The following is a 22,978-nucleotide window of genomic DNA, read 5'->3' as shown; positions in this document are numbered from 1 at the left end:
ACAAGAGAAGAGTCTACACATGGACATCACCAGATGGTCAACACTGAAATCAGATGGATTATATTCTTTGCAGCCAAAGATGGAGAAGCTCTATACAGTCAGCAAAAACAAGACCGGGAGCTGACTGTGGCTCAGATCATGAACTCCTTATTGTCAAATTCAGACTTAAACTGAAGAAAGTAGGGAAAACCACTAGACCATTCAGGTATGACCTAAATCAAATTCCTTATGATTATACAGTGGAAGTGAGAAATAGATTTAAGGGACTAGTTCTAACAGACAGAGTGCCTGATGAACTATGGACGGAGGTTCGTGACATTGTACAGGAGACAGGGATCAAGACCATCCCCAAGAAAAAGAAACGCAAGAAAGCAAAATGGCTGTCTGAGGAGGCCTTACAAACAGCTGTGAAAAGAAGAAAACCAAAAGGCAAAGGAGAAAAGGAAAGATATACCCATTTTTCCAGTGGTGGCATAACATTACACCGTATGAACACATCACAATTTAATCAGTCCCCTACTGATGAGTATTTAGGTTGTCTAATTCCTTTCCACTATAATAAATAATGTGAAAATAAATATTCTCAGACAAGCATTTTCGTGCATTTCTGTATCTGTGGAATAAATTTCTAAAAATGAAATTGAGTCTAAGGGTCGGAGAGTGAACAGTTTGAAAGCTACTGACAAACTGTTTTCTAATAAGGTTGCACCAATTACCACTCCCATTCATGTTATATAATGCTGCATGCTTTCTCACATGCGAGCCAACATTGGGTTTTTTCCCCAACTTTTTTATCTTTGCCAGTCTGCTAGATGGAAAAATATTTTCTGTGCGTTTGTGTGTATGCCAGTCCAACATGAGTGCATGCTTCTGCCATTTCTGAACACAGTGACTCAATTAAATACAACCAAGGTGGTAATAGGGATGGATGCTATTTCAAAAATGTATCCTTATTTCTAAGAGTGATTAATTGGCTTTGCAGCCTACCCTGAAAAGATTAATTATTAGTATGTACTGAGACTATATATTAAACAGTGCTTGGGAGTTCCTTTCTGACTACTCTTTTATTTTTCAATGTGTTTCTTTTTTATTTCACTTTTTGGCCATGCCACATAGCTTGCAGGATATTAGTTCCCCAACCAAGGATTGAACCCGCCCCCTCAGCAAGGAGTCCTAACTATTGGGCCACTTATCTTCTGACGACTCTTTGATCTTAAAATGTCAAACTAAGAATCGAGGGAACTATCAAGGTTACTTAAGAAATTAATTCTTTAGCCATGTCAGCACATGTCATTTGAAGTCATGATAATGATGACAGTGTGTACTGTATGTGCATGTAAAACAGGCAGTCTTAAGAAGAGGCTAGTAGAAAAGGGAGTATAGTACATTTTCACACTGTGTCTTACGTCTTATGAGTAGTTTTGGAGGAAAGTTATTACTCCTGCTAAGAGAAATTTAAAGTTCCTTACTGAAATCATTTAAATAACTTTTATTTTAGATCATCATCATTTTTTTTTCCTTTTTGTGGCTACAAAGCATGTGGGATCTTACTTCCCTGACCAGGGATTGAACCCATATCTCCCACATTGGAAATGAGGAGTCTTAACCAGTGGATGACCAGGGAAGTCCCTAAATAACCTCTCTATTGTAGAAGAGACTTAGACTTAGAGGAAAATTGCAGCGTTACTACGGATGGTGCCCATACAGCCCCCACAGTCTCCTTGTTCGTTAACGCCACACAGTAATATGGTACATTTGTCACATATGTATTGATTGACACATTAACTAAAAGTCACACTTCACTCAGATTGTCTTAGTTTTTCCCAAATGTCCTTTTTCTGTTTCAGGCTGATACCCAGAATCCCAAGTTACAGTTACATTTAGTCATCATACCTCCTCGGGCTTCTCTGGGCTGTGACAGGTTTTCAGTTTCCTTGTTTTCGATGACCTTGACAATCTTGAGGAGTCCAGGCCAGGTATTTCATAGGATGCTCCTGAGCTGGGATCTGTCTGATGTTTTTCTCATGAATGAGACTGGGGTTATGGCTTAGGGAGAGGATGGCCATACAGGTAAAATTCCTCACATTATCATATCACACTGTCAATGTGACTCATCACTGTCACGGTTGACCTTGATCACCTGACTGGGTGAAATACATTTATTAACTTTCTGTGTTGGCATAAACTAGGCCACAGAATATAACGAATTGAGCCTGAGGGTTTCAAAGTAAAGTGTGCGGGGGAGGCTGATTATTAGGGAGCCAGGGGCTCCCTGGTGGCTCAGATAGTAAGGAATCCGCCTGCAACGTGAGAGACCTGGGTTCAGAAGATCCCCTGGAGGAGGGAATGGCTACGCACTCGAGTATTCTCGCCTGTAGAATCCCCATGGACAGAGAAGCCCAGTGGGCTACAGTCCATAGGGTTCCCGACAGTCAGACACAACTGAGTGACTAGGCATACACAGCACAGGAGTCCCCTCATTCTTCAGGAGACCCTGCCAGGGGAGCAGAAAGAACTCTATGCCAGAATGTAATGAACTCTGCAGCAACACTGGAAATTTAGAAACACATTGTTCAAAATAATTCCATTGGGGTAAGTACTGCTACTCATACTTTACGAGGAAGAAACTGAGGCACAGTGCCAAGGATACAGGCAAGCTGAGATGCAGTCCACGCAGTCTGGCCACAGCGCCCAGGCTCTTACCACTGTGTATCGTCTCACCAAATCCATTTTGACTTGGATTTCCCAGATTACAAGTGAGACACTAAGGCATCTTTCCTTTGGTATATTGGCTACTGGACCCCAGGACCTCACTGGGGACAGGTGATACAAAGAAGAAGCCACGAGGAACAGATTCCAGGTGAGACCTCAGAGTCAGAGCTGGTAGAGATCTGGAAGGATGGCATCCCAAGCCCAGAGTGGGGGGCCCACTGGAGCCAGCAGCTGGGATCATCTCAGGGTATAATTTAAGCGTGACCCTAGGCAAGGATCACCAGATTCAGCAAACAAAAATATAAGATCCCCACTTAAATTTGAACCTCAGATGAACCACCTGTGTGTTCCAGGTGAAGTTCAAATTCACCTGGGCATCTGTATTTTAACACTCCCCCCGCTGCACGGCCCCCAAGCCCAATTTCCAGCCCTCTTAGATTCGCTGATCACTTCCAGCTGTGGTAGAGTCAGCTGCGACTGAATCAAAACCCCTTACCCTGTGACGCTACTGACATGGGAAAAGCTCTAGAAGGCGGGGGGGTTCAAGAAAAAATAATCGAGAGAGAAGATAATTCTGTGTGTAAGGGAACAGTCCAAAGTGCTTCATATGCAAAATGTCCTCCTAGAGAATTTCACTGAAATTGTCTTCATAAAGCAAATCATAACACTCATTTGCTTCACGTATTTCCGTTACGAGCCTCTTCTGTTGAGGAGAGGGTGGGATGAGTTGAGAGAGTAGCACTGAAACATATGTGAAATTAGATAGCCAGTGGAAATTTGCTGTTTGACGCAGGGAGCTCAAATAAGGTGCTCTGTGACAATCGAGAGGGGTGGGGTGAGGTGGGAAGGAGGTTCAAGAGGGAAGGGACATGGGTATACTTACTGATTCATGTTGACGTGCGGCAGAAACCAACATAATATTGTAAAGCAATTATTCTCCAATTAAAAATAAATAAATTTTTTTTAAAAAGCTGCAGTGGGAACACAGGTCTTGAGATTCACAACTGCCATTCCCACCAGTCCAAATTTCCAACCCAGGAAACCCTCATTACAATGAGCGTAGGGCACACTACATGTTAAGATCATGAAACAGAAGGAATCACGGCTCATGAACAAGTGTGCTTCTACAGAAAGTAGCACGGTGTCTGAAACCGAACAGATACTTGTGAAGTGGAAGGATGGAAAAACAGAATCAGTCCTTCAAAAAAATTTGTTATTTAATGTATTGAGATGTAGTAAACGTTTGCCAACCCAAGGTTGATCTTAGAGTAAAAGGACATAGTGAGGCAGGTAGAGAGAGCGCCATGATGTGTGAGAAACACTCATAGTCGAGGAGGTGATGGGCAGAACTTCAAATAGCTGTTCTTTTCCAATGGCGTATGTCTGTTAAGTCCCTGGGTCGATGAATCTAGATGAATGGAGCAGATCTTTCTTTCACAACTGGAGAAACAGGTATAGTCTGGTTTAACCTTTATCCACAAACTCACAGATAGTCTTAGGAAGCTATCAGAGTCACCAAATACGGGCCTCTGCTGCCACCTAGTGTTAATTTCTCAGCTTTAAAAAGGTCAAAACAGGAAGCTCTGTAACTCAGAAAATTTCACCTCGAGCTCCTTTGATCATTTCTATTTCAGGATTTCCAACTCTATCAAAGCCTTTTGTGGGTAAAAAAAAAAGAGAGAGTATATCCTCTATTTGTACTGCAAAAATATTTAAACTCTGTTGCAACTAATGTGTCCAAACTGTTTACAGAAGGAAAACCATTTGATAATGATACAGATTGGCCCAAGCCTCTTAAAGCCAGCAATCTTTTGCTGGGGACTGTTTTTTGGATACCAGTGTTAGATACCTTTCCCCCCTTTCTCTCATTTCTGAACTCTATTAGGAAAAGAAGAAAAAAAAACGAGACAGTTTTGGGGTGCTCCCATCAACGATTCTCTCTAAATTAAGACAGTGGCAGAAGACAGTGATATCTGGCCCCAGGCCTTTAAACTAGGGTTAGTCTCAGTTTGGACACAGAAGTATTTAGCAGGGAGGGTGAGTTGGTGGCAGCCAAACTTTCAATCTTCTGAAAGCCGCATTGATACAAACAAGTGAACAGATTCGGACCTTCTCGGCCTCCTCCTTTATCAGCCTCCGTGTACCTACTGCACCTAGTTATTCAGCCCACTCTGCAGAGTGGCTGACATCATACCTCGACTCCGAGCCCAGGGTTAAACCTCTGCTTTCACTGCACAGGATCCAGGCTTTGCTTACGTCATGGTCTTTCATATCCAGTAACAGAGGGATGACCTTTACATAAGCCTCATCTAAAAGTGTTCTGAAAATGGTTTGAACAAAACCCTAAGAAATGAATTTATATTGTGATCCTTTATACACATATGCAAATGTGTATGTACACACTTGTAACCAAGTTACACAAAACAATGTTTACCCTAACTGGTACTTTCTGATGTCTCTTCTACTTTCATTTTTTTTAAACTGTGGTTTTTATCCACTACATTGATTTCACAATCTATTAATGAGTCCTGACCTGTAGTTACAGTGATGTATAAGACTGTCATATTTTGAGACATGAAGTTATATTTCTTAAGATAATCAATCTGGAATTGTAAAATTCTAAGAAATAAATATAAATTTCAATGGACTATACAGTTAATGGCATTCTCCAGGCCAGAAGGAGTGGGTAGCCTTTCCCTTCTTCGGGGGATCTTCCCAACCCAGGGGTCGAACCCAGGTCTCCCACACTGCAGGAGGATTCTTTACCAGCTGAGCCGCAAGGGAAGCCCAAGAATACTAGAGTGGGTAGCCTATCCCTTCTCCAGCGGATCTTCCCCACCCAGGAATCGAACCGGGGTCTCTTCCATTGCAGGCAGTTTCTTTACCAACTGAGCTATCAGCACTGAGAATGTTCTGAAGAACTGGTGGATGCAGATAAACATGGGTGGAAGCCTGTGAAGCAGCCCAAAAGAAGAATGAAAGCATTTATGAAAACTCGGCCAACCTGCACAATGGCAACAGGAAGCTCTTACAGCAATGCTGCCATGTAATCTTGAGTTTCCTCTTGGTAGAAGAAATGATTTTAAAAAACCAAACTCTTCAAGTTGGGAAGAACCTTAAATGTCAAGTTCTATTTTCTCCTCCTGGACGACAAAAGCAAGTCAGCATTCCTTTGAAAATCTGAGCATTGACTTTGGTCCTATCCCAAAGAGTTAATTTCAATTAGAAGTACAATTAAAAAAAGATTCACTAAAATATCACCTCTTTTTTTCCCCAGATGATTACTAGAATTTTATTAGCCAAGGGAAAGCAGCTGGAAGGGAAATAGCAAACAAAAAAATACATCTTAAGGATCCTTAAGTACATATTTATAATTTAAGTATCATATTTTAAAAGGCCATAGTCCATCAGTTCATTAAATGCACCAACTTATGTCACAGGTCCATTTGTCAACTGAAGTAATGTCCACTGTCCTTTGGCTCAATAGACTGGCCTTTACATCCGACCTTGATCTCTGTGATTGGCATCAGAAAGGATGCTGTCGGTGGTTTGAGGTCAACATCTGAAAGGTAAACACAGCTCTGGAGGCAGGTGTTTCCACCTGCTCGAGTGCTCTTCCACCGACATCCACGCCAGCAACAAACAGCCAAGAGTTGAGAAGGCAGAGGCTCAGGAACAGCCCACACCATGTCAGTCTTTGAGGGGAACGCACCCCAGTCCAGCTGGAGGTGGGCTCTGGAGCCTCGCTTCTGGCAGACAGCCTATCAGCCAGCACTGATGGGCCCTCTAGGACTTCCCTCAACACCCGAGGGCTGTGAGTCAGAAAGTGCTTTCAAGCAGGCAGTGGCACCCGCAGCCGGTGGGACACACCTCCTGGGTCCGAAACCACTCCATCATGTGGCTGGTGTGCCCCCCGTGTCCACAGGCCAGGCAGAAGTTGGACGATCCTCGCACAGCCACGTGGCAGATGGCGCACTGGAACGTGAAGCCTTTGCAGATGGCACACTGCGTGCCGCGGACCTCACTCCGGCAGTGGCTGCAGTACACGCCAAACTCTGGAGAAGGGTGCAGGTGGTCAAGAGAGACACGGTGAGTTTAGCTCTGCAAACGAGAACTGGGCACTGTGAGCAATAAAGATATGTTCATTTGGAGGGCTCTGCAGGATCTTATTAAGCCACTGCTGTTCAGTTTTATTAAATGGCAGAACCCCTGATGGCCTCTCTTATTTCCCTTCCCTAAGGAAACAGAAGCCTTTCACTGGGGCTCCTTTCATCTCAACACCCGCAGATATTCATATCTCCCTCTTCTTTCACCCCTTACAGTAGAGGAAGGGTCCTGGGTTCTTCCTTCTATCAGAACCAGTTCCTCTGCTTCAAAACAACAGGCAGTCATAAAAACGGACCAATAGAGACATTATGTACACAGTAATTAAGGGAAATATGGTAGTTCCCAGTTAAGGTAAATCCTGAGATAAACCGGTTTAAAAATCTTGATTAAAAATAGCTATGTTTTCTTAAGCACAACTTTAAAAAAAATTTATTGTAGCTGTTTTACATGTTGTTAGTTTCAGGTGTACAGCAAAGTGATTCAGTTACACATATATTCATACTTTTTCAGACTCTTTTCTCATATGGGTTATCAGACTATTGAGTAGAGTTCCCTGTGCCATACAGTAGGTCGTATTTGTTATCTACCTTATATATAGTAGTGTATGTATGTTAATCTCAAGCTCCTGATTTATCTCTCCTCCCCATGCTTCCCCTTTGATAACCATAAGTTTGTTTAAATAACTGTAAGTTTGTTTCTGCTTGGTAAATAAATTCATTTGCATCATTTTTTAAAAATGTTGTTCTACACATGAGTGATATTATATGACATTTGTCTTTCTCTTATCTGACTTACTTCATTAGTATGATAATCTCTAGGTCCATCCATGATGATACAAAAGTATTATTTCATTCTTTTTATGGCTGAGTAATATTCCAGTGTGCACACACACACACACACACACACACACCCCCCATCTTCTTTATCCATTCATCTGTCGATGGACACTTAGGTTGCTTCCGTGTCCTGGTTACTGTAAACAGCACTGCTAAGAACACTGGGGTGTTTGTATCTTTTCAAATTAGGATTTTCTCCAGATATATGCCCAGGAATGGGGCTGTTGAATCATATACTAGTTCATTTTTAGTTTTTTAAGAAACCTCCATACTGTTCTCCACAGCAGCTGCATCAATTTACTTTCCCACCAGCAGTGTAAGAGGGCTCCCTTTTCTCTACACCCTCTCCAACATTTATCATTTTCATGATGGCCATTCTGACTGATGTGAGGTGATACCTCATTGCGGTTTTGATTTGCATTTCTCTAATAATCAGCAATGTTGATCTTTTCATGTGCTTTCTGGCAATCTGTATGTCTCCCTTGGAGAAATAGCTATTCAGATCCTGTCCATTTTTTGATTGGGTTATTAGTTTTTTAAATATTGAGCTACAGGAACTCTGTAGATTTTGGAGGTTAATCCTTTGTTGGTTGCTTTGTTTGCAAATATTTTCTCCCATTCTGTGGGCTACTTTTTCATTTTATTTACAGTTTCCTGTGCTGTACAAAAGCTTTTAAGTTTAATTAGGTCCTATTTGCTTATTTTTGTTTTCATTACTCTAGGATGTGGATCCAAAAAGATATTGCTACAATCTATGTCAAGAGTGTTATGCCTATGTTTTCCTCTAAAGACTTTTATAGCATCCAGTCTCACATTTAGGTTAAAATCCACTTGAGTTTATTTTTGTGTATGCTGTTACAGAATGTTTTAACTTCATTCTTTTACAGGTAGCTGTCCAGTTTACCCAGCACTACTTATTGAAGAGGCTGTCTTTCTCCACTGTATATTCTTGCCTTCTTTGCCATAGATTAATTCGCCATGGGCACATGGGTTTATTGCTGAGTTTTCTAATCTATTACATTGATCTCTATTTCTATTTTTGTGCCAGAATAAAATACCTAGGAATAAACCTACCCAAGGAGACAAAAGACCTGTTCTCTGAAAACTATAAGACACTCATGAAAGAAATCAAAGATCACACAGATGGAAAGATATAGCATATTCTTGGATTGGAAGAATCAATATTGTCAAAATGACAATACTACCCAAGGCAATCTACACTTTCAATGCAATCCCTATCAAATTACCAATGACATTTTTCACAGAACTAGAACAAAAAATTGTTTAATTTATATGCAAACACAAAAGACCCTGAATAGCTAAAGCAATCCTGAGAAAGAAAAAATGGAACTGGAGGGATCAGACACCATGATTTGTAATCAAGGGAGTATGGATTAGAGACTTCCTGAACAACTTCAACCTCAAACCAGACTTTAAAGTCCTTTGTCCAGCCCAAGGAACCCAGCACAACCTTTCGAACAGGAGATGTCAAAAGGTCTAGCTGATTGATGGGCTGACACATCAGTTACATATCTCTGTGATTTATTTATTTACCTGAAAACTAATTTAAAAGACAAATTGCCGGAGGCCATCACTACTCTTTCCCTGATATACCTGCATGCCTGTAGACGCTCTGAAAAATATTATAGATTACCCAAATGGCATTTTGTGTCTGTACTTCATGTACATGCACCAAGATAATCCATGTAAAAATAATCCTTTTATTCAACATTTAAATCTATGTATTATTTTGGTTTGTTTTTATTTAACTGAAACTATATTTACACAACTTAGAATCAAATTATTCTATACATTGTATTATCAAAACCAGCATTCCCTTCCACTCCCACACCCATCACTCCCTAGAGGAAATTCTTCCAACCCATTTAACTATTTCTTCGTTTTTTATCTCCCTATCTCTACACATGTTTATAAAATTATTTCTTTTTTAAAAATTTTATTTATTTTCAATTGAAGGATAATTGCTTTACAATATTGTGTTGGTTTCTGCCATACATCAACAGGAATCAGCCACAGGTATACATATATCCCTTCCCTAGTTATTTCTTAATTGTTATATTTAAGCACTGTCTATTGACCTTCCCCCAGCGGAAGTTCTTTCACTCCCCAATTTCCCCAACCAGACTCACGGACCACTCGTTCCTCTTCTTCTCCACACAGCTCTATTATCATTTGGTTGGATTAATATTGCTTTTACATTATTTCTCTAGGCAAGTATTCATCAAGCCAAACCACATACCATGATGACTTGCTTTCTTTCTTGCACATTTTGGTTTTCCTAGAGTTAGTCTTGTTTTTTCATTTGTTTAATTATGTACTTATTGACAATTTAACTCCAAACATCTGAGTCTTTTAGAAATACACTGAATACTGAAACACGCTAGGTATTTTTTCTCAGGGACAACACTCTGAAGCTCCAGCCTGGACTGGTGTGTCTCCAGGCCTGTCACACACATCTCCCTTCATCATCGTCCTGACACCCTGGTTTCCTGGCTTTGCATCTATTCCTCCTCCTTAGATAGGCTGAAGGTTTGCTCTAACCCTTAAAGGGCGAGCTGGGCACAGAGCTCTAGGTTAGATGCTAAGGGATTCTACTAGGATCGTCTTTCGAGCCCAGGGAAGGCACTGCTGCACTGTGGCTGGGCAGCTCCAGGGTCTTCAGCAGCTTCACTGCTCCCAAGAAGTGTGATGCTACTCATATCCCTATCCTTTGCAGGCGACTCATCTTCTCTCTCTGGAAACTTCTAGGCTCTTCTCTAGATCCCCAGGTCTTTCTTCATTCATATACTAGCTACGTAGCAGCCCCTTTATCAGGAAATGTGTCCACTTTTTCTAGACAGTGAACTTCCAGTTTTCTGCTGGGGGAGGGGAAGGGTGAAAACTGCTTTGCAAAATAGGAGTGGGATCTGGGGACCCTATAAAAGCCATCACACAAGGCTCCTATTTCTGACCTCACCTTCCCGCTACTTGCAGAAGTTCTGGGTACTTGAATTCCTGAAACATCTGGGGGTTCTGCCATGGGTGTTGGGCTTCCCTGGTGGCTCAGATGGTAAAGAACCTGCCGGCAATGCAGGAGACCTGAGTTTGATCCTTAGGTCAGGAAGATCCCCTGGAGAAGGAAATGGCAACCTATCCCAGTATTCTTGCCTGGAGAATCCCATGGACAGAGGAGCCTGACGAGCTACAGTCCGTGGGATCAGTTACATGGGGTTATCGATGTGTGTTACTGTTTTTCTGCCTGCCAGTTCAGCGTTCAGCTCCCTCTCTCTAAAATCAGCTACCACTGACTATCTGTAACCCAGGTCCCAAATTTTATTGCCAATATTACTTTGCCTTGCACAGCTGTGTCTTTTCATAAAAGCTCCATGTAGACACTTCAGCAGGGTCTGGGGGACAAAGGAAATCAAAATGTGTTCAGTCCATTCTTTATGTCTCTCTTTTGTATCACTCTTTAGAAAATATCTCTTAATTTCTTTCATATCATAGTCTTGCTTTTCCTCAAAACACACTAGTATCTCATTCAAAGTCTGTTTCTGGTTCTTTCTCCAAGACTCAAGCTCCAACTACTGGTTTCTCTCAAGGCCCAGAATCAGTGGGCTCTTATTTGAGAGCCCATTCCCCCCGACAGTTCCCAGGTAAATGTACTCAATGCTCACAGCATGAATACCATCAACATGCTAAATATTCCCACATTCCTAGTTTTAGCCCTAAACTTTCCTTGAAGCTCCAGACTCATATCCAACTGTCTACATGATTTCTACAGTTTGAACTTCAACATTTCCTACTATTCCAAACTGAGTTTTCAATTTCCTTCCAATCTTTTCTAATCTTAGAATATGGCATTGCCATTTCCAGTTCAAGCTGGAAACTTAGGATCATTTAAGCTTTGTCTCTTCCTCAAGCCCACATCCAACTTGTTAGTAAGACATACTGATATTGAGTCTACCCCTGAAATGCATTTTTACTTCATCCATCTCTCTCCACCTCCACTGATAACACCTGAGACCAGGCTGTCCTTCTCGCTCTGACCACCTTAACAGTCTTCAAATGCCCTGTCCGCCTCTACTTCCGTCCTCCTCCCATCCTGTCTTCCTATAATAGCCAAAGAAACCCTCTTGCAGTGGAAACTGGAGCTTACCACTTCTTCCAGCTGTCCGCTGCTGGGTGGAGCTATGTCCCCTCCCTGTCAGTTTGGCCTCACTTCTCCTTTTTTTTTGGCCGCACCACACAGCGTGCAAGATTTTAGTTCCCTGCCCAGGGACTGAACCCAGACCCACAAGAGTGAAAGCAGAGTCCTGACCACGGGACTGTTAGGAGAGTCGTATCACTTACTTCTTACTGTCCTTTGAAACTCATCACTGGGCTTAGAATACAGTCCAAGTTCTTCACCGTGACTTTCAAGCCCCTGACTCTCCTGTGGTCGTTTCACAGCACTCTCCTCACTCACTCTGTTCTAGCACACGGGTCTTCCTTCGCTTGTTCAAAATAACAGCTATTTCCCCTGTGGGGCTGCTCCTGGGTGGGATGCCCTTCACGAGCCTCTCCTGCTGCACAGGTGGCTCGGTCCTGTCCTGCAGACCTCGGCTCCTCAGAGAGCCTTCCCAGGGCAGCTCAAAATGTCTGCTGAAATTCTCCCTCCCTGCTCCCCTGACCCAACATCCCTTTTGCTTGCTCATAAATACTGATCACAGCTTGTAATTATTTTTTTCCCCTACTGGCCTAGGAGTTGCCACAAAGGACGAGTGTGCTAGCACCGCGACTAAGAGGAGTCTGATAAATGTTAGCTGAATAACTGAATAAATGTCCCTACTGCCAATCTACATCTGAGGATTGGACAGACAACTTCCTCCTTTACAATGAAAATGTAATCGTCTCATGAAATGCCAGGGTTTTCAATAACTTAAAATAGACTCAAAGTACTTCAGAAATTTCCACTTATAAATGAGACACTGGAACTTCCAAGGATTATGTTATGGACACATTAAATGACAAAACCTTTCAGAGAGTGATGAGAACAGAAAGAAATTCATATCTACCAATGCCTTTGTGAGGATCAGGAGGACAGGAGACAAACTTCAGCACTTCAGCTCGTTTCTCCCTCAGACCCCAACGGTAGAGGATTTCTCCATAGCATTTCTTAAAGTCATCAAATTGCTGGGTATTAGCGGGGTCCAGAAGCCTGGATCAAATTCAGAACACCTCTGGTGAGTTCCTTTACGAGAAACAAGTCTGATGCCAAATGGCACTTAATATACCTCTCTTAGGGCTTCCCTGGGGGATCAGATGGTAAAGAATCCGCCTGCAGTGCGGGAGACCTGGGTTCGATCCCTGGGTTGGGATTATTCCCTGGAGAAGGGCATGGCAACCCACTCCAGTATTCTTGCCTGCCTGGAAAATCTCCACGGACAGAGGAGTCTGGTGGGCTACAGTCCATGGGGTCGCAGAGAGTCGGGCGCGACTGAGTGACTAAGCACAGCATAGACCTTTCCTAAAAGCAAGAGTCCCAGTGTGGGAAGAATCTAAGCATCACAGAACGACAGCTCCTGGCTGGGAAGGTCATTACCTTTTATTTTTATCATGCTGATCACGCTCTCGCTCACGAGGATCACTGTAGGTCAGGCTCCCAAAGCGGATTTCTTCTGGTGAGGACTCTCCCCAGGGTGAAGATATGTGTTCTGTTTCTCTTCCCACTGAAGAAAAGCACATGGGAAGGGAAGATGGAAGTCAGAGAAGGCATGGGGAATAACCTGAAACCCTCACGACACACGTGTGTCCCAGTTACTTCCTGGAAGGAAGATAAGCTGAGCTGAAGATTCTGAGAAGCCCTAGAACTAAACAGAACGCTTTCCTATCCTTACCTTTCCGTCTAGGTATTTACTATTCACGTTAACTTGATAATCCACAATGATTAAGCAAATTATAAGAGTGATATAGATTATTAGGCAGGCATTATTTAAAAAAACTTTAAATGGCATGAGAAAATGCTCATGATAAAATAAAAAATAGAACATAAAATCACAAATATAGAAAGATCTGCCCCCCTCCCCCGCCCCCAACACACACGCGCACACACACACACACACACACGCACACACACACACACACACCCACACACACACACACAGAGACTGGAAGGAAATGTCCTGGAATGTTAACAGATATTATTTATTTCTAGGCGGGGAAATCAACCATTAGTATTTTCTCCACCAACATTTGTTTTCTTCACTGGGCAAATAGTACTTCTGTAATAAACAAAATTAAAATCATTTTTAAAAAGAAATTTTAAAAATCCAGAAAACACATATACATCTACTGGTTAAATAGATCTTTACAGCCAGGTGGGACTGGGCTCAGCTTCACTTCTCCATCCTGAAGGAGGTTCATGGATAGGGCAGTAACAGGAAGTGGTAGGCGATGGGGAAGGGGCTTATGCAGCACAAAGGATAAGGGTTGGGGCTGGCGATGGACGATGGGAAGGCCCACTGCCAGTTTCTCAAGGTCATAGGATGGGAAGTAATCAAGCAAGGCAGAGAGACAGCAGAAACCAGCATGCTCAGACACAAAAGCCCATGTCTCAGCCCTTGCTGACTGTGGTATCTCCACCATACTCAATTTAAAGGTCAATGAGGGGACTTCCTTGGCAGTCCAGGGGTTAGACTTGGCACTTTCACTGCTAGGGCCTGGGTTCAATCCCTGGTTGGCAGACTGAGACCCTGTAAGGTGCACAGTACAGCCAAAAATTAAAAAGTAAATAAATACATACAAGGCAATGAGAAACAAGGGGAAACATGAAGACTATTCATCAGCTAAAGATCACATATTAAATCACACACCACATCGAAAGTATAAAACCTCAGCATGGGCTAAGGCAGTTCCGTACTGACCTATGTTCCAGCCACCAGTGTTGAACCCCGGGTCGGACAAGCTCGAGCAGGAACCTGAGGATGTAAAGCTGGGCTGCAATGAAAGCGGGAGCAGCGTGAGAGCACCGCTTCCCATGACGGCTCACCTTCGCAAAAAGCCAGATTCAGACCAGGAAAACCCCAGCTTACATATCGACTGTGGGACACCACAAGGTTAGCTGAGCGGCTGGGAAAAGGTCCGAAAGGGTTTGGTATCCCCTGCGGTCGGGACTGGGCTTCGAACACGCTGCAGAGCATGGCCAACGTCTGCACGTCCCGGAGCCGGCAGTAATGAGCCAGTCTGGAGAGAAAGGGGCACGACAGAAGTCGTAAGAAGGCACGGGGGAATGATGACTGTTGCGACTGCGGCAGGTTGCTCCCATTGGGGAAGGAAGGGAGAGCTGTTTTAAAAACTAACTTTATTGAAGTGTAGTTGATCTACAACACTGTGTTAATTTCTACTATACTGCAAAGTGCTTCAGTTATACATATATATACATTCTTTTTCATATGCTTTTCCATTATAGTTTATATAGAATGGATAAACAACAAGGTCCTTACTGTATAGCACAGTGAACTATATTCAGTATCCTATGATAAACCATAAAAGAAGAGAGAATTCTTGATTCTGCCTCAAAAGCCCCCATCAGGAACAAGAGCTTTCTACAGATCCAGCAGCTTGATTGACTTGTTTTGGAATAACACATATCAGAGTATCCCACATGACCTAGATAACCGATTTGAAAGCTCCTGGTAGGCATCCAGGCCTGGGCTCAGACTTGAATGAAGTTTCTCCAAGAATCAGGGAGACTCAACTCACGTCTGAGTGAGGCCTCCCCAACTCCAAGGAGGCATCACACTGCTTTCTGGGGATTTCCTAGTCCTCCATTCATATAACCTAAGGCTACATGAAAGTGCTCAGAGAAATGGGGAGCAGGTCAGACTCCAGAGGTGGCATCATGAGTCTGAGCTATTAAATAAGAACAACAGGGAACAATTTTATTACCTCTTAGGTCCTCACTTCCCCTTTGCTCCTTTCAGGACAACTGACCCAGAAGGGGAGGTAGAGATCCCAGGAACTTGGCCTTTGCAATGGAATAGTATCGATACTTGCCTAACAAGCAAAGTCTAATAGTTTTAAGGTGTTTTCACACTTTCTCATGAGCCTCCTAGGAAGTGGGTAGAACAAACGTCATTATCCTATGTTACCACGAGGCACTTGAAGAGTGAGCAAGCATCCCAGGTCTCGCCTCAAGTGGGTGAAGTGAACCTCCCCCGAAGGAGGGAGAGCCTCTGCATCTCTCCTCAGGACCTGGGCCTCCCTGTTGTGGAGGCTCCAGTGACTTTTCCTGGCTCTAAATAATTTTGCATGTTGTATTTCCTGTTAGTCATACGTTAGTGCAATAAATCAAACTCGGTATTTTCATAAACTGTCTAGTGGGGTGAACACATCGTGGCCTTTGGAAAACACAAAGCCAACAAGCAGTTCTCTAACCTGCTCTCAGGGGCGAGGTTCAACAGCACCTCCACAAACTTTCTACCTCAGGAGCTCTGTGTTCAGACAGAGGCAACTTCTGGGACAAAGCAAAACTCTCTCAAGGAAGGATATCTGAGTCTAAAATCCTCGTTATAAATAGAAAATATTGTATAGTTCCTCCTGTTCTAAGAAATCAGTTCTGCACAGAAGTTACTGCAACTTTAAAAGGAAAGGTCTCACTTCCTCTTCTCATGCCTCAGGGCTTTATACTTTAGACAGTAACACTGAGAGCGTTTACAGACCTAAAAGGGACACCATTCATTTTCCTCACTTTTAGCTCTCAAAACCTACAGGGACTCCAGCAGTTGTCGCCCAAATGGATGTCGAGCCCAGGGTGTTTCCAAATCTGGGTCAGACTTCGGACCAAGGCAAAGATCCGTAGCTACTGCGGCCAGTGACCAAACCTGGACAGATCGAAGAGAAACAGCCACACTCAGACTGGGGAGCAGAGGACCAGGAACCAGGAAAGAACCACCCCCCTACCACCACCTCCACACACAGCCTAAAGCCTTGCTACTCTGGGGGCGGCCAAAGCTGGGAGCTTATTGAAATGCAGAGTTTGAGGCTATGCTCCAGACCTACTGAATCACAATTTGCATTTCTGCAAGATTCTCAGGGGACTTGTATCCCCATCTGAAAAAGCTAGCCTTAAAAACTTTTATGAAGCAGACTTCAGAGAAAGACACTATACAGTAACTTCCATGGGTTGCCTATTTAACCAATGACTCGTGTGTCTTTTTCTGCTGCTTCATTAATGAATTGGCAGGGGAAAAAAAAATGCATTCAATATCCCACTGAAGATCTGTCCTTTCTCCAAATAATGAAAAACTTTTCATTATGAAAGTTTCAGTATATTCTCTGAAGCTATAGAAAAATAGGCCAAGACCCAGCTTTCTTTTTGTTGACATCAAATGTGAGGAATATCTCCAAATCTGAAATCTCATGGGGCTTGGACTCATCAAGTAGAAACTAAAATCCATAAGGTGTCTATTAAATCTAAGATTTAGCACACCCTAAATACAAATACATCACACCATCAACAGAGCCCCCATCCCCTCCATACCTATAAAAATGGAATATATTTTTGGAAAAATTTTCTTAGTATTATATGCCCACTAACTGGAAAACACTATTAGACTCTGATAGAAACTTGAAAGGAAAAAGATAGACTTTCAATCAGGAGTTTAAAACAGAAGAAAAAAAAAAAAGCAAAAAAAACACTGAAAAACAGGAACAGAAACACATCAGATATGTAAAAAAAAAAAAAAAATCAACTAAATTGTGTGGCTCCAGTAACACCCATGAGTATTGGTTCAAATGAAAAACATTCATTTCTATGATCAATGGCCCAGCTGGATGGTTGCTGGAAGAAGTTCAGAGGTTTCTGGAATAAGAAAGGACTTTTACTATTCCGGCTGACAACTTGGGCCCATTATTTCCTCATTTATAATACATGTTTCCTAAGTGCCTTCAACGGATATAGTTGATACTTAGGTTTCTTTCTGCAAATCTTTCTTGCAAAGCAGGTGACGCACCATCTTCAACACGTGAATAAAGAATAAAAAAAGCTCTCCAAGCATCAGCACTGATGCCGTTCCCAGCCCATTAAGCAAGACCATACCACAGTGACGACTGGAACTGCAAGAATAGCAGCAGTCATTTGCCACATATTGGATATTTACATTTATGAGATACAGGTATGGAAACTGTACATAAATTACCTTATTGAGTTCTCATAAGGACCTCAGAAGCAGAAGTATTGTTCCTATTTTAGAGTTGAGGAAATGAAGTTCAAAATGATTAGGCAGCTGCCTAGGCTCACACAACATGAAAGGGAAAGAGCCCAGATAGATGTAAATCCAGGTGTGTCTGAGCCCTGGGAAAGGGTCTTTCCACTTCACTCCACTTGGACTAGCCTGACCTTCCAAATCAACTCTGCCATAAAAGTACTGAAAATTTAAAAGAAAAAGAGAAAAAAACAAAACACTGTAGGAAGTGATTTTTCCTCAGAGAATGTCTTTCTAGAATGTAAACCAATCTTCTCATCAACCCTATGAGGTAATTATTCTTGCGGGTCTCATTTTACAAATACACACAGTGGCTTAGAGAATCTGAAATACTTTGCCCAGGGTTACACCACGAGGGAGCAGAGCTGGGCTGACACTTCCTGTTAGAAATTCCCCACTAGTTCCAGTACTTTGTTTTGCCTTCTCAATGTTTGTAGAATTTTAGGTGGCTCAGTTCTTAAAGAAAACCATTAAATTCATGACTGTAAGTTTTACTTAAAAGGGTCTGAGGCAGAGACTTGATGGTGTTTAGTAGGAGATAAAGGAAATCTTAAGAGATTTTTCAATCAGATAAAAATCAAGGGAAAGGGTCTTCCATGGCAGTTTGGTGGTTAAGACTGCGCCTTTCAATGCAGGGGCTGCTGATTCCATCCTGGTTGTGGAGCTAAGACCCCACATGCCTTGGGGCCAAAGAGCAAAACATAAAACAGAAACAATATTGTAACAAATCCAATGAAGATTTTAAAAATGGTCCACATCAAAAAAAAAAAGTACTGAAAGGAAAAAAAAACTTAAAAAAAAAAAATCAAGGGAAGGCCTTAGTCCCGGGTCATTTGGAAGGTTACAAGGGAAAAACTAAGCAGACAGGACAACAGCTAGCAGTGTCCACTGCTCAATCTAGTCTGCACACTGAAGAATAAAGGGTGGAAGAGAATGCAAACTAGTGGCTGGAAAGGGCTGGAAGGAGGAGTGAGCCTTTACAGGGTAACGGAAATGTTCCAAAACTCCACGTGGTAATGACTGCAAAATGCTGGGAACAGACTGAGGCCACTGAATGGTCCATCTTAAGTGAGTGAACTGCATTGTCTCTAGACTACAATCTCAATAAAACTATTTTAAAAAAATAATGACACTGAGAATTCCCTTGCGGTCCAGCAGTTAGGACTCTGTACTTTCTGTGCTAAGGGCCTGGGTTCGATCCCTGGCGGGAAACTAAGATCACAGGTTGTGCAATGTGGCCAAAAAAAGAAAGGAAAACCACCACCAACAAAAAAGCCCACCAACATAGGTGCAACATGCTTAGTGCACTAATGTGTTCCTGCAGAAATGAAGCAAATTTAAATGTTGTGATATAACCTCATATTTTGGGACTGAACATATCTCCATCTTAAGGACTGCCTTTGTAAACCTTGTATGAAATGATGCACTTTTAAAAGTAAAAACGAAACAGAACTGAGGGTGCAAATGGCAAAGATTAAGATATTCAAATTTATTAACTATCACTATGCACTAAAAAAGAGTTGTTATAAAAATACTTAGTACATGCTTTAAGACTTTCTCAACTAAGCACTAATAAGAGAAATATCCAAGGAATTTAGAAAGTTGCAACAGCCCTAGAGTTTGGCAAAGAAAATGGGGAAAAATTTACAAAATAAGAGGCACACCTTAAAATGTCACTAAACCACAACCATAAAGTGAATAGAAACTGCTCCAAAAGAAAAATCCAGAATTCCAACAAAAGGGATGGAAAATACCTGGACAAGATCCTTCCTTCCAACAAGCAAGGCAGAAGCAGCATTCTTCTGACACGTTTCTTGAATATCATTCACATTCAGTCTGAAATTTAAAAGGAATTAAAAAGCTGCTTTCTGACTGACTTCTAAATCAACTATTTCCGGCTTAACAAATAAACTAAAAACTGTCTCTTTAGGTTGTCACTCAAAATGTTTTATTTGTATTGGCCTTAAGCTCCTTTTCTACATAATATGCAGTAAAAGCTTACCTTACCCAACATCACAGCTGATTTTACACTGAGAGTTCAGGCCTGGGGAAGGTGAAAATCGCTCACCTCTTTGAAGTCAGGAAAAGAGGCCAGACTCAAAGACCAATTTGCCAGCCAGCTTTCCTGGGGAGTTCCCTAGGCTTAAGGGTTGAATAAAACTTGATTTAAATGTGTGTAATAACAACTGTAGTTTATAACACAAGGGGTAATGTGCTCTGTACAAACAACAAAAGAAATATTTTTTGTTATGCATTCAAGTTCTGGAAGAAGGGGAACCACAGGCCAGCAGCCTCTGTGTGCTTGTCACTCACCTCCCACCTTCCTTCAACCAAAGTGTCTCTGCTATTAAATGTTTTACAGAATGAGCGCAGGAGGCAGAATTCTAAGACTGTACCCAAGATTGCTGTATGTGCCTTGTATAAAGCATGTCTCTCATCTCTGTAAATACGGGTGAGACCAGTAAATACTGATGGAATATCACTCCCATAACTGTTAAAAGGGAGATTCTCCTGGATGGGCCTGACCTAAACAAACGAGACCTTAGAAAGAAGCTAAAGCATCAGTGAGACACTCTTGCTGGTCTCTGAGAAGATGAAATTCCCTGAATTCTTTGGCTGCAAGGAACTGAATTCTGCTAACAACCTCCATGGGTTTGGAAGAGGACCCTGAGCACTGGCTAAAACTGCCACCCGGCAACTTTGTGACTGTAGTCTGGGGAGATCAGAGAAAGGACCAAGGTAAGCCGAGCCCAGACTCCTGACCCAGGGGAACTGTGAGATAATGCATGTCACTTAAATACTAGGTCTGTGGTAATTTTGCTATCCAGCAGAAGAAAGCTAATGCACTAGACTTCTCCTAAAACTGCTCTTGGAGAAAAGATTCCAATACCTCAAAAAATAAATAGGGAGCTCCCTGGCAGCCTAATGGTTAGGATTCTGGGCTTTCACTGCAGTGGCCTGGGTTCAATCCCTGGTCAGAGAACCGAGATCCCACAAGCCACAGAGCAGCCAAAAAATCAAATGAACAACTCTGATACTCGTGTCTGAGTGAGAAGCACTGCATAGTTGAAATTCTGAACTTACATGTATAGTTCTCCCAACGACTTGTGAACCGGAAGAAGGCAAGCAATATCCTGAATGATCACTTTTCCAGCAGCCTTGATTGGTCGATTGCCGGAGTCCGATCCTTCACGCTTACTTTTCCATCTCCTTGATTTCTGGGGGAGATGACAAGATATAACTAATGGGGACTTGGATGAATGGAAATCTACGCTTGCAGAGCACATCATTGTTGGGTCATTGGCAATTTGCAGAGACTTTGCATTACATCATGCCCACAATTAAATGAATCAGCATCTGTAGGAAATAAAAAGGATGACAAAGGGCATTGAGCTCATGGTCCAAAATCCTAACAGTAAAATAAGCACCTACTGCAATGCTATGTACATTCTGCAGGTGCTCAAAAATAAACACCTTGAAGCCAAAATTTAAAAAAGAAAGAAAGAACAGCAGGTAAATACGTTAGTATAAGACCACAAAAATGTGGGAGAAGAGCAACTCTTAAGGTTGGGTTCAGTCTCCTAGGTTCCAAATTCTTGCTTTAAATTAATCAAAGTGTATTTTTTTTTTTCCCCTTTTCAGATAGCTTTAATCAAGCTTGTTGAAATTTAATTCAGACACAGTAGTGTAGGATTTGCAAACCTTCGTCTATGGGAGGTAAACACAGAAACTTAGTGGTTCAAGGAGAATTGCCCTGTTTTTCTTAGCAGATCTGAGTTATTTCTAAATGCAATCATTTAGAATGTCCAAAATACCTGAGCAGAGGGACCTGGGTAATGAACATGGCCGATCAGGAGCAATTATCCTATTTCCCCAGAGCCTTCCCTACAAAGGCCTGCGGAGAAGTCCATACGTGGGAAATGAGAGATGTCTTAGAGAATGAGAATTATGAGAGTATAGCCCCATCTGGTATCTTCAAAATGACGACCAGCCAAGGGAACAAAATTCTATTTTATTTTATTTCCAGAAGTTTGAAAGGGGGTCAACTAAGTGATTCAACTCAGGAGGGAAGTGACATTTTATTAACGAAGGAGGCAAAAGGAGCTCATGAAAGGGCCTGGTTATATTACCAGGGCAAGGGTTACTGGTCTTATTGCCACATGCCCCCAGCACGTTTCTTTTTTGCGGTAAATGCAGGCTCTGGTCACTCTCTCTTCGCTCACTGGGTAACTTTGGCCTCAGGACAAGCTCTGGGGTTCCAATCTCACAAGTTTAATCAACAGACAATGAAAAGGTGAGAGTGCAAAGTGTCACCCGGAAAGGTGCAATTCAAAAATCTCTAATTTTTCTAAATGTCCATAAACTCTCGGGCATGTAGGTTAGATAATTACTTAGATGACTCACAGATGAATTCCTTTTCCACCAGTGACTCTGATACAATCACTCTCCCATAAATCAGTCATGGTGTATACTCCGGCATTTCTAACCACTGGTGTCCCATCTAACCCCTAAAGGTGTCCAATGCCTGTAATTTTCTATAGGATCAGTAAGTGGCATGGAGCCTGCTAAATCTAGGAAACCCAGAGTCAGTGCATGACAGGTAAAAGCAGACGTGTAGCTGAAGTACCTGAACTCTTCACAGTACTTTGTAAACATATACGCTATCAGTTTGGATACATATATATAAACATATATGCTATCAACCTCAACCCATTTGGTTTTAGAAGCAGTTCAGTTGTTAATACTATGTATCCATACACAAGTCACTATTCTGCAATACAAGAAGCTACAACTATTATTAGCAGGTAGCCCTTCAATTCTTTGTTGGCCCAGCTTATTTTCTAAAGAATCCTGATGCGGGTGCAAATAAGGGGCGATTGGGCTAATGACCAAAGGGCTTGTCAGGATGGGCTGGAGCCAGGGAGCACTCATTGACTCGAGAGCATGCAGGCGCGAGCGCCCTGAGCACTAGGACTGGCTTTCGGGAGGGATACTGGATGTCCACCAGCCCAGCAGTGACAGGACAAAACAACACGGTTAACTAGAATGGGTAGGGCGTAAGTCCACAAACTCACT

General features: G+C 42.3%; 1 protein-coding gene across 4 annotated transcripts in view; it reads right to left on the bottom strand.

Annotated features, from left to right (window-relative positions):
• Positions 1-5,969: 5,969 nt before the first annotated feature.
• WDR59 (WD repeat domain 59) overlaps positions 5,970-22,978 on the bottom strand; it is a 78,741-nt gene continuing 61,732 nt past the window's right edge. For 3 of the 4 annotated variants that reach the window (XM_040253524.1, XM_040253525.1, XM_040253526.1), the window contains 8 exons: positions 20,987-21,120; positions 19,657-19,738; positions 16,407-16,519; positions 14,729-14,879; positions 14,561-14,633; positions 13,240-13,366; positions 12,713-12,855; positions 5,970-6,767 (listed from right to left, as the gene is read on the bottom strand). In XM_040253524.1, the coding sequence (XP_040109458.1) occupies positions 6,532-6,767; positions 12,713-12,855; positions 13,240-13,366; positions 14,561-14,633; positions 14,729-14,879; positions 16,407-16,519; positions 19,657-19,738; positions 20,987-21,120 (1,059 nt within the window). In that variant the 3' untranslated portion in view covers positions 5,970-6,531. Of the gene's footprint in view, positions 6,768-12,712; positions 12,856-13,239; positions 13,367-14,560; positions 14,634-14,728; positions 14,880-16,406; positions 16,520-19,656; positions 19,739-20,986; positions 21,121-21,141; positions 21,260-22,978 lie in introns of those variants that run through there. The other variant, XM_040253527.1, reaches the window with a different exon arrangement.

The sequence above is a fragment of the Oryx dammah genome, unplaced genomic scaffold, assembly GCF_014754425.2.
Source record: "Oryx dammah isolate SB20612 unplaced genomic scaffold, SCBI_Odam_1.1 HiC_scaffold_13, whole genome shotgun sequence".
Lineage (NCBI taxonomy): Eukaryota > Metazoa > Chordata > Mammalia > Artiodactyla > Bovidae > Oryx > Oryx dammah.
The sequence above is the reverse complement of the archived record's forward strand: the minus strand, read 5'-3'. Positions and strand labels throughout refer to the sequence as shown.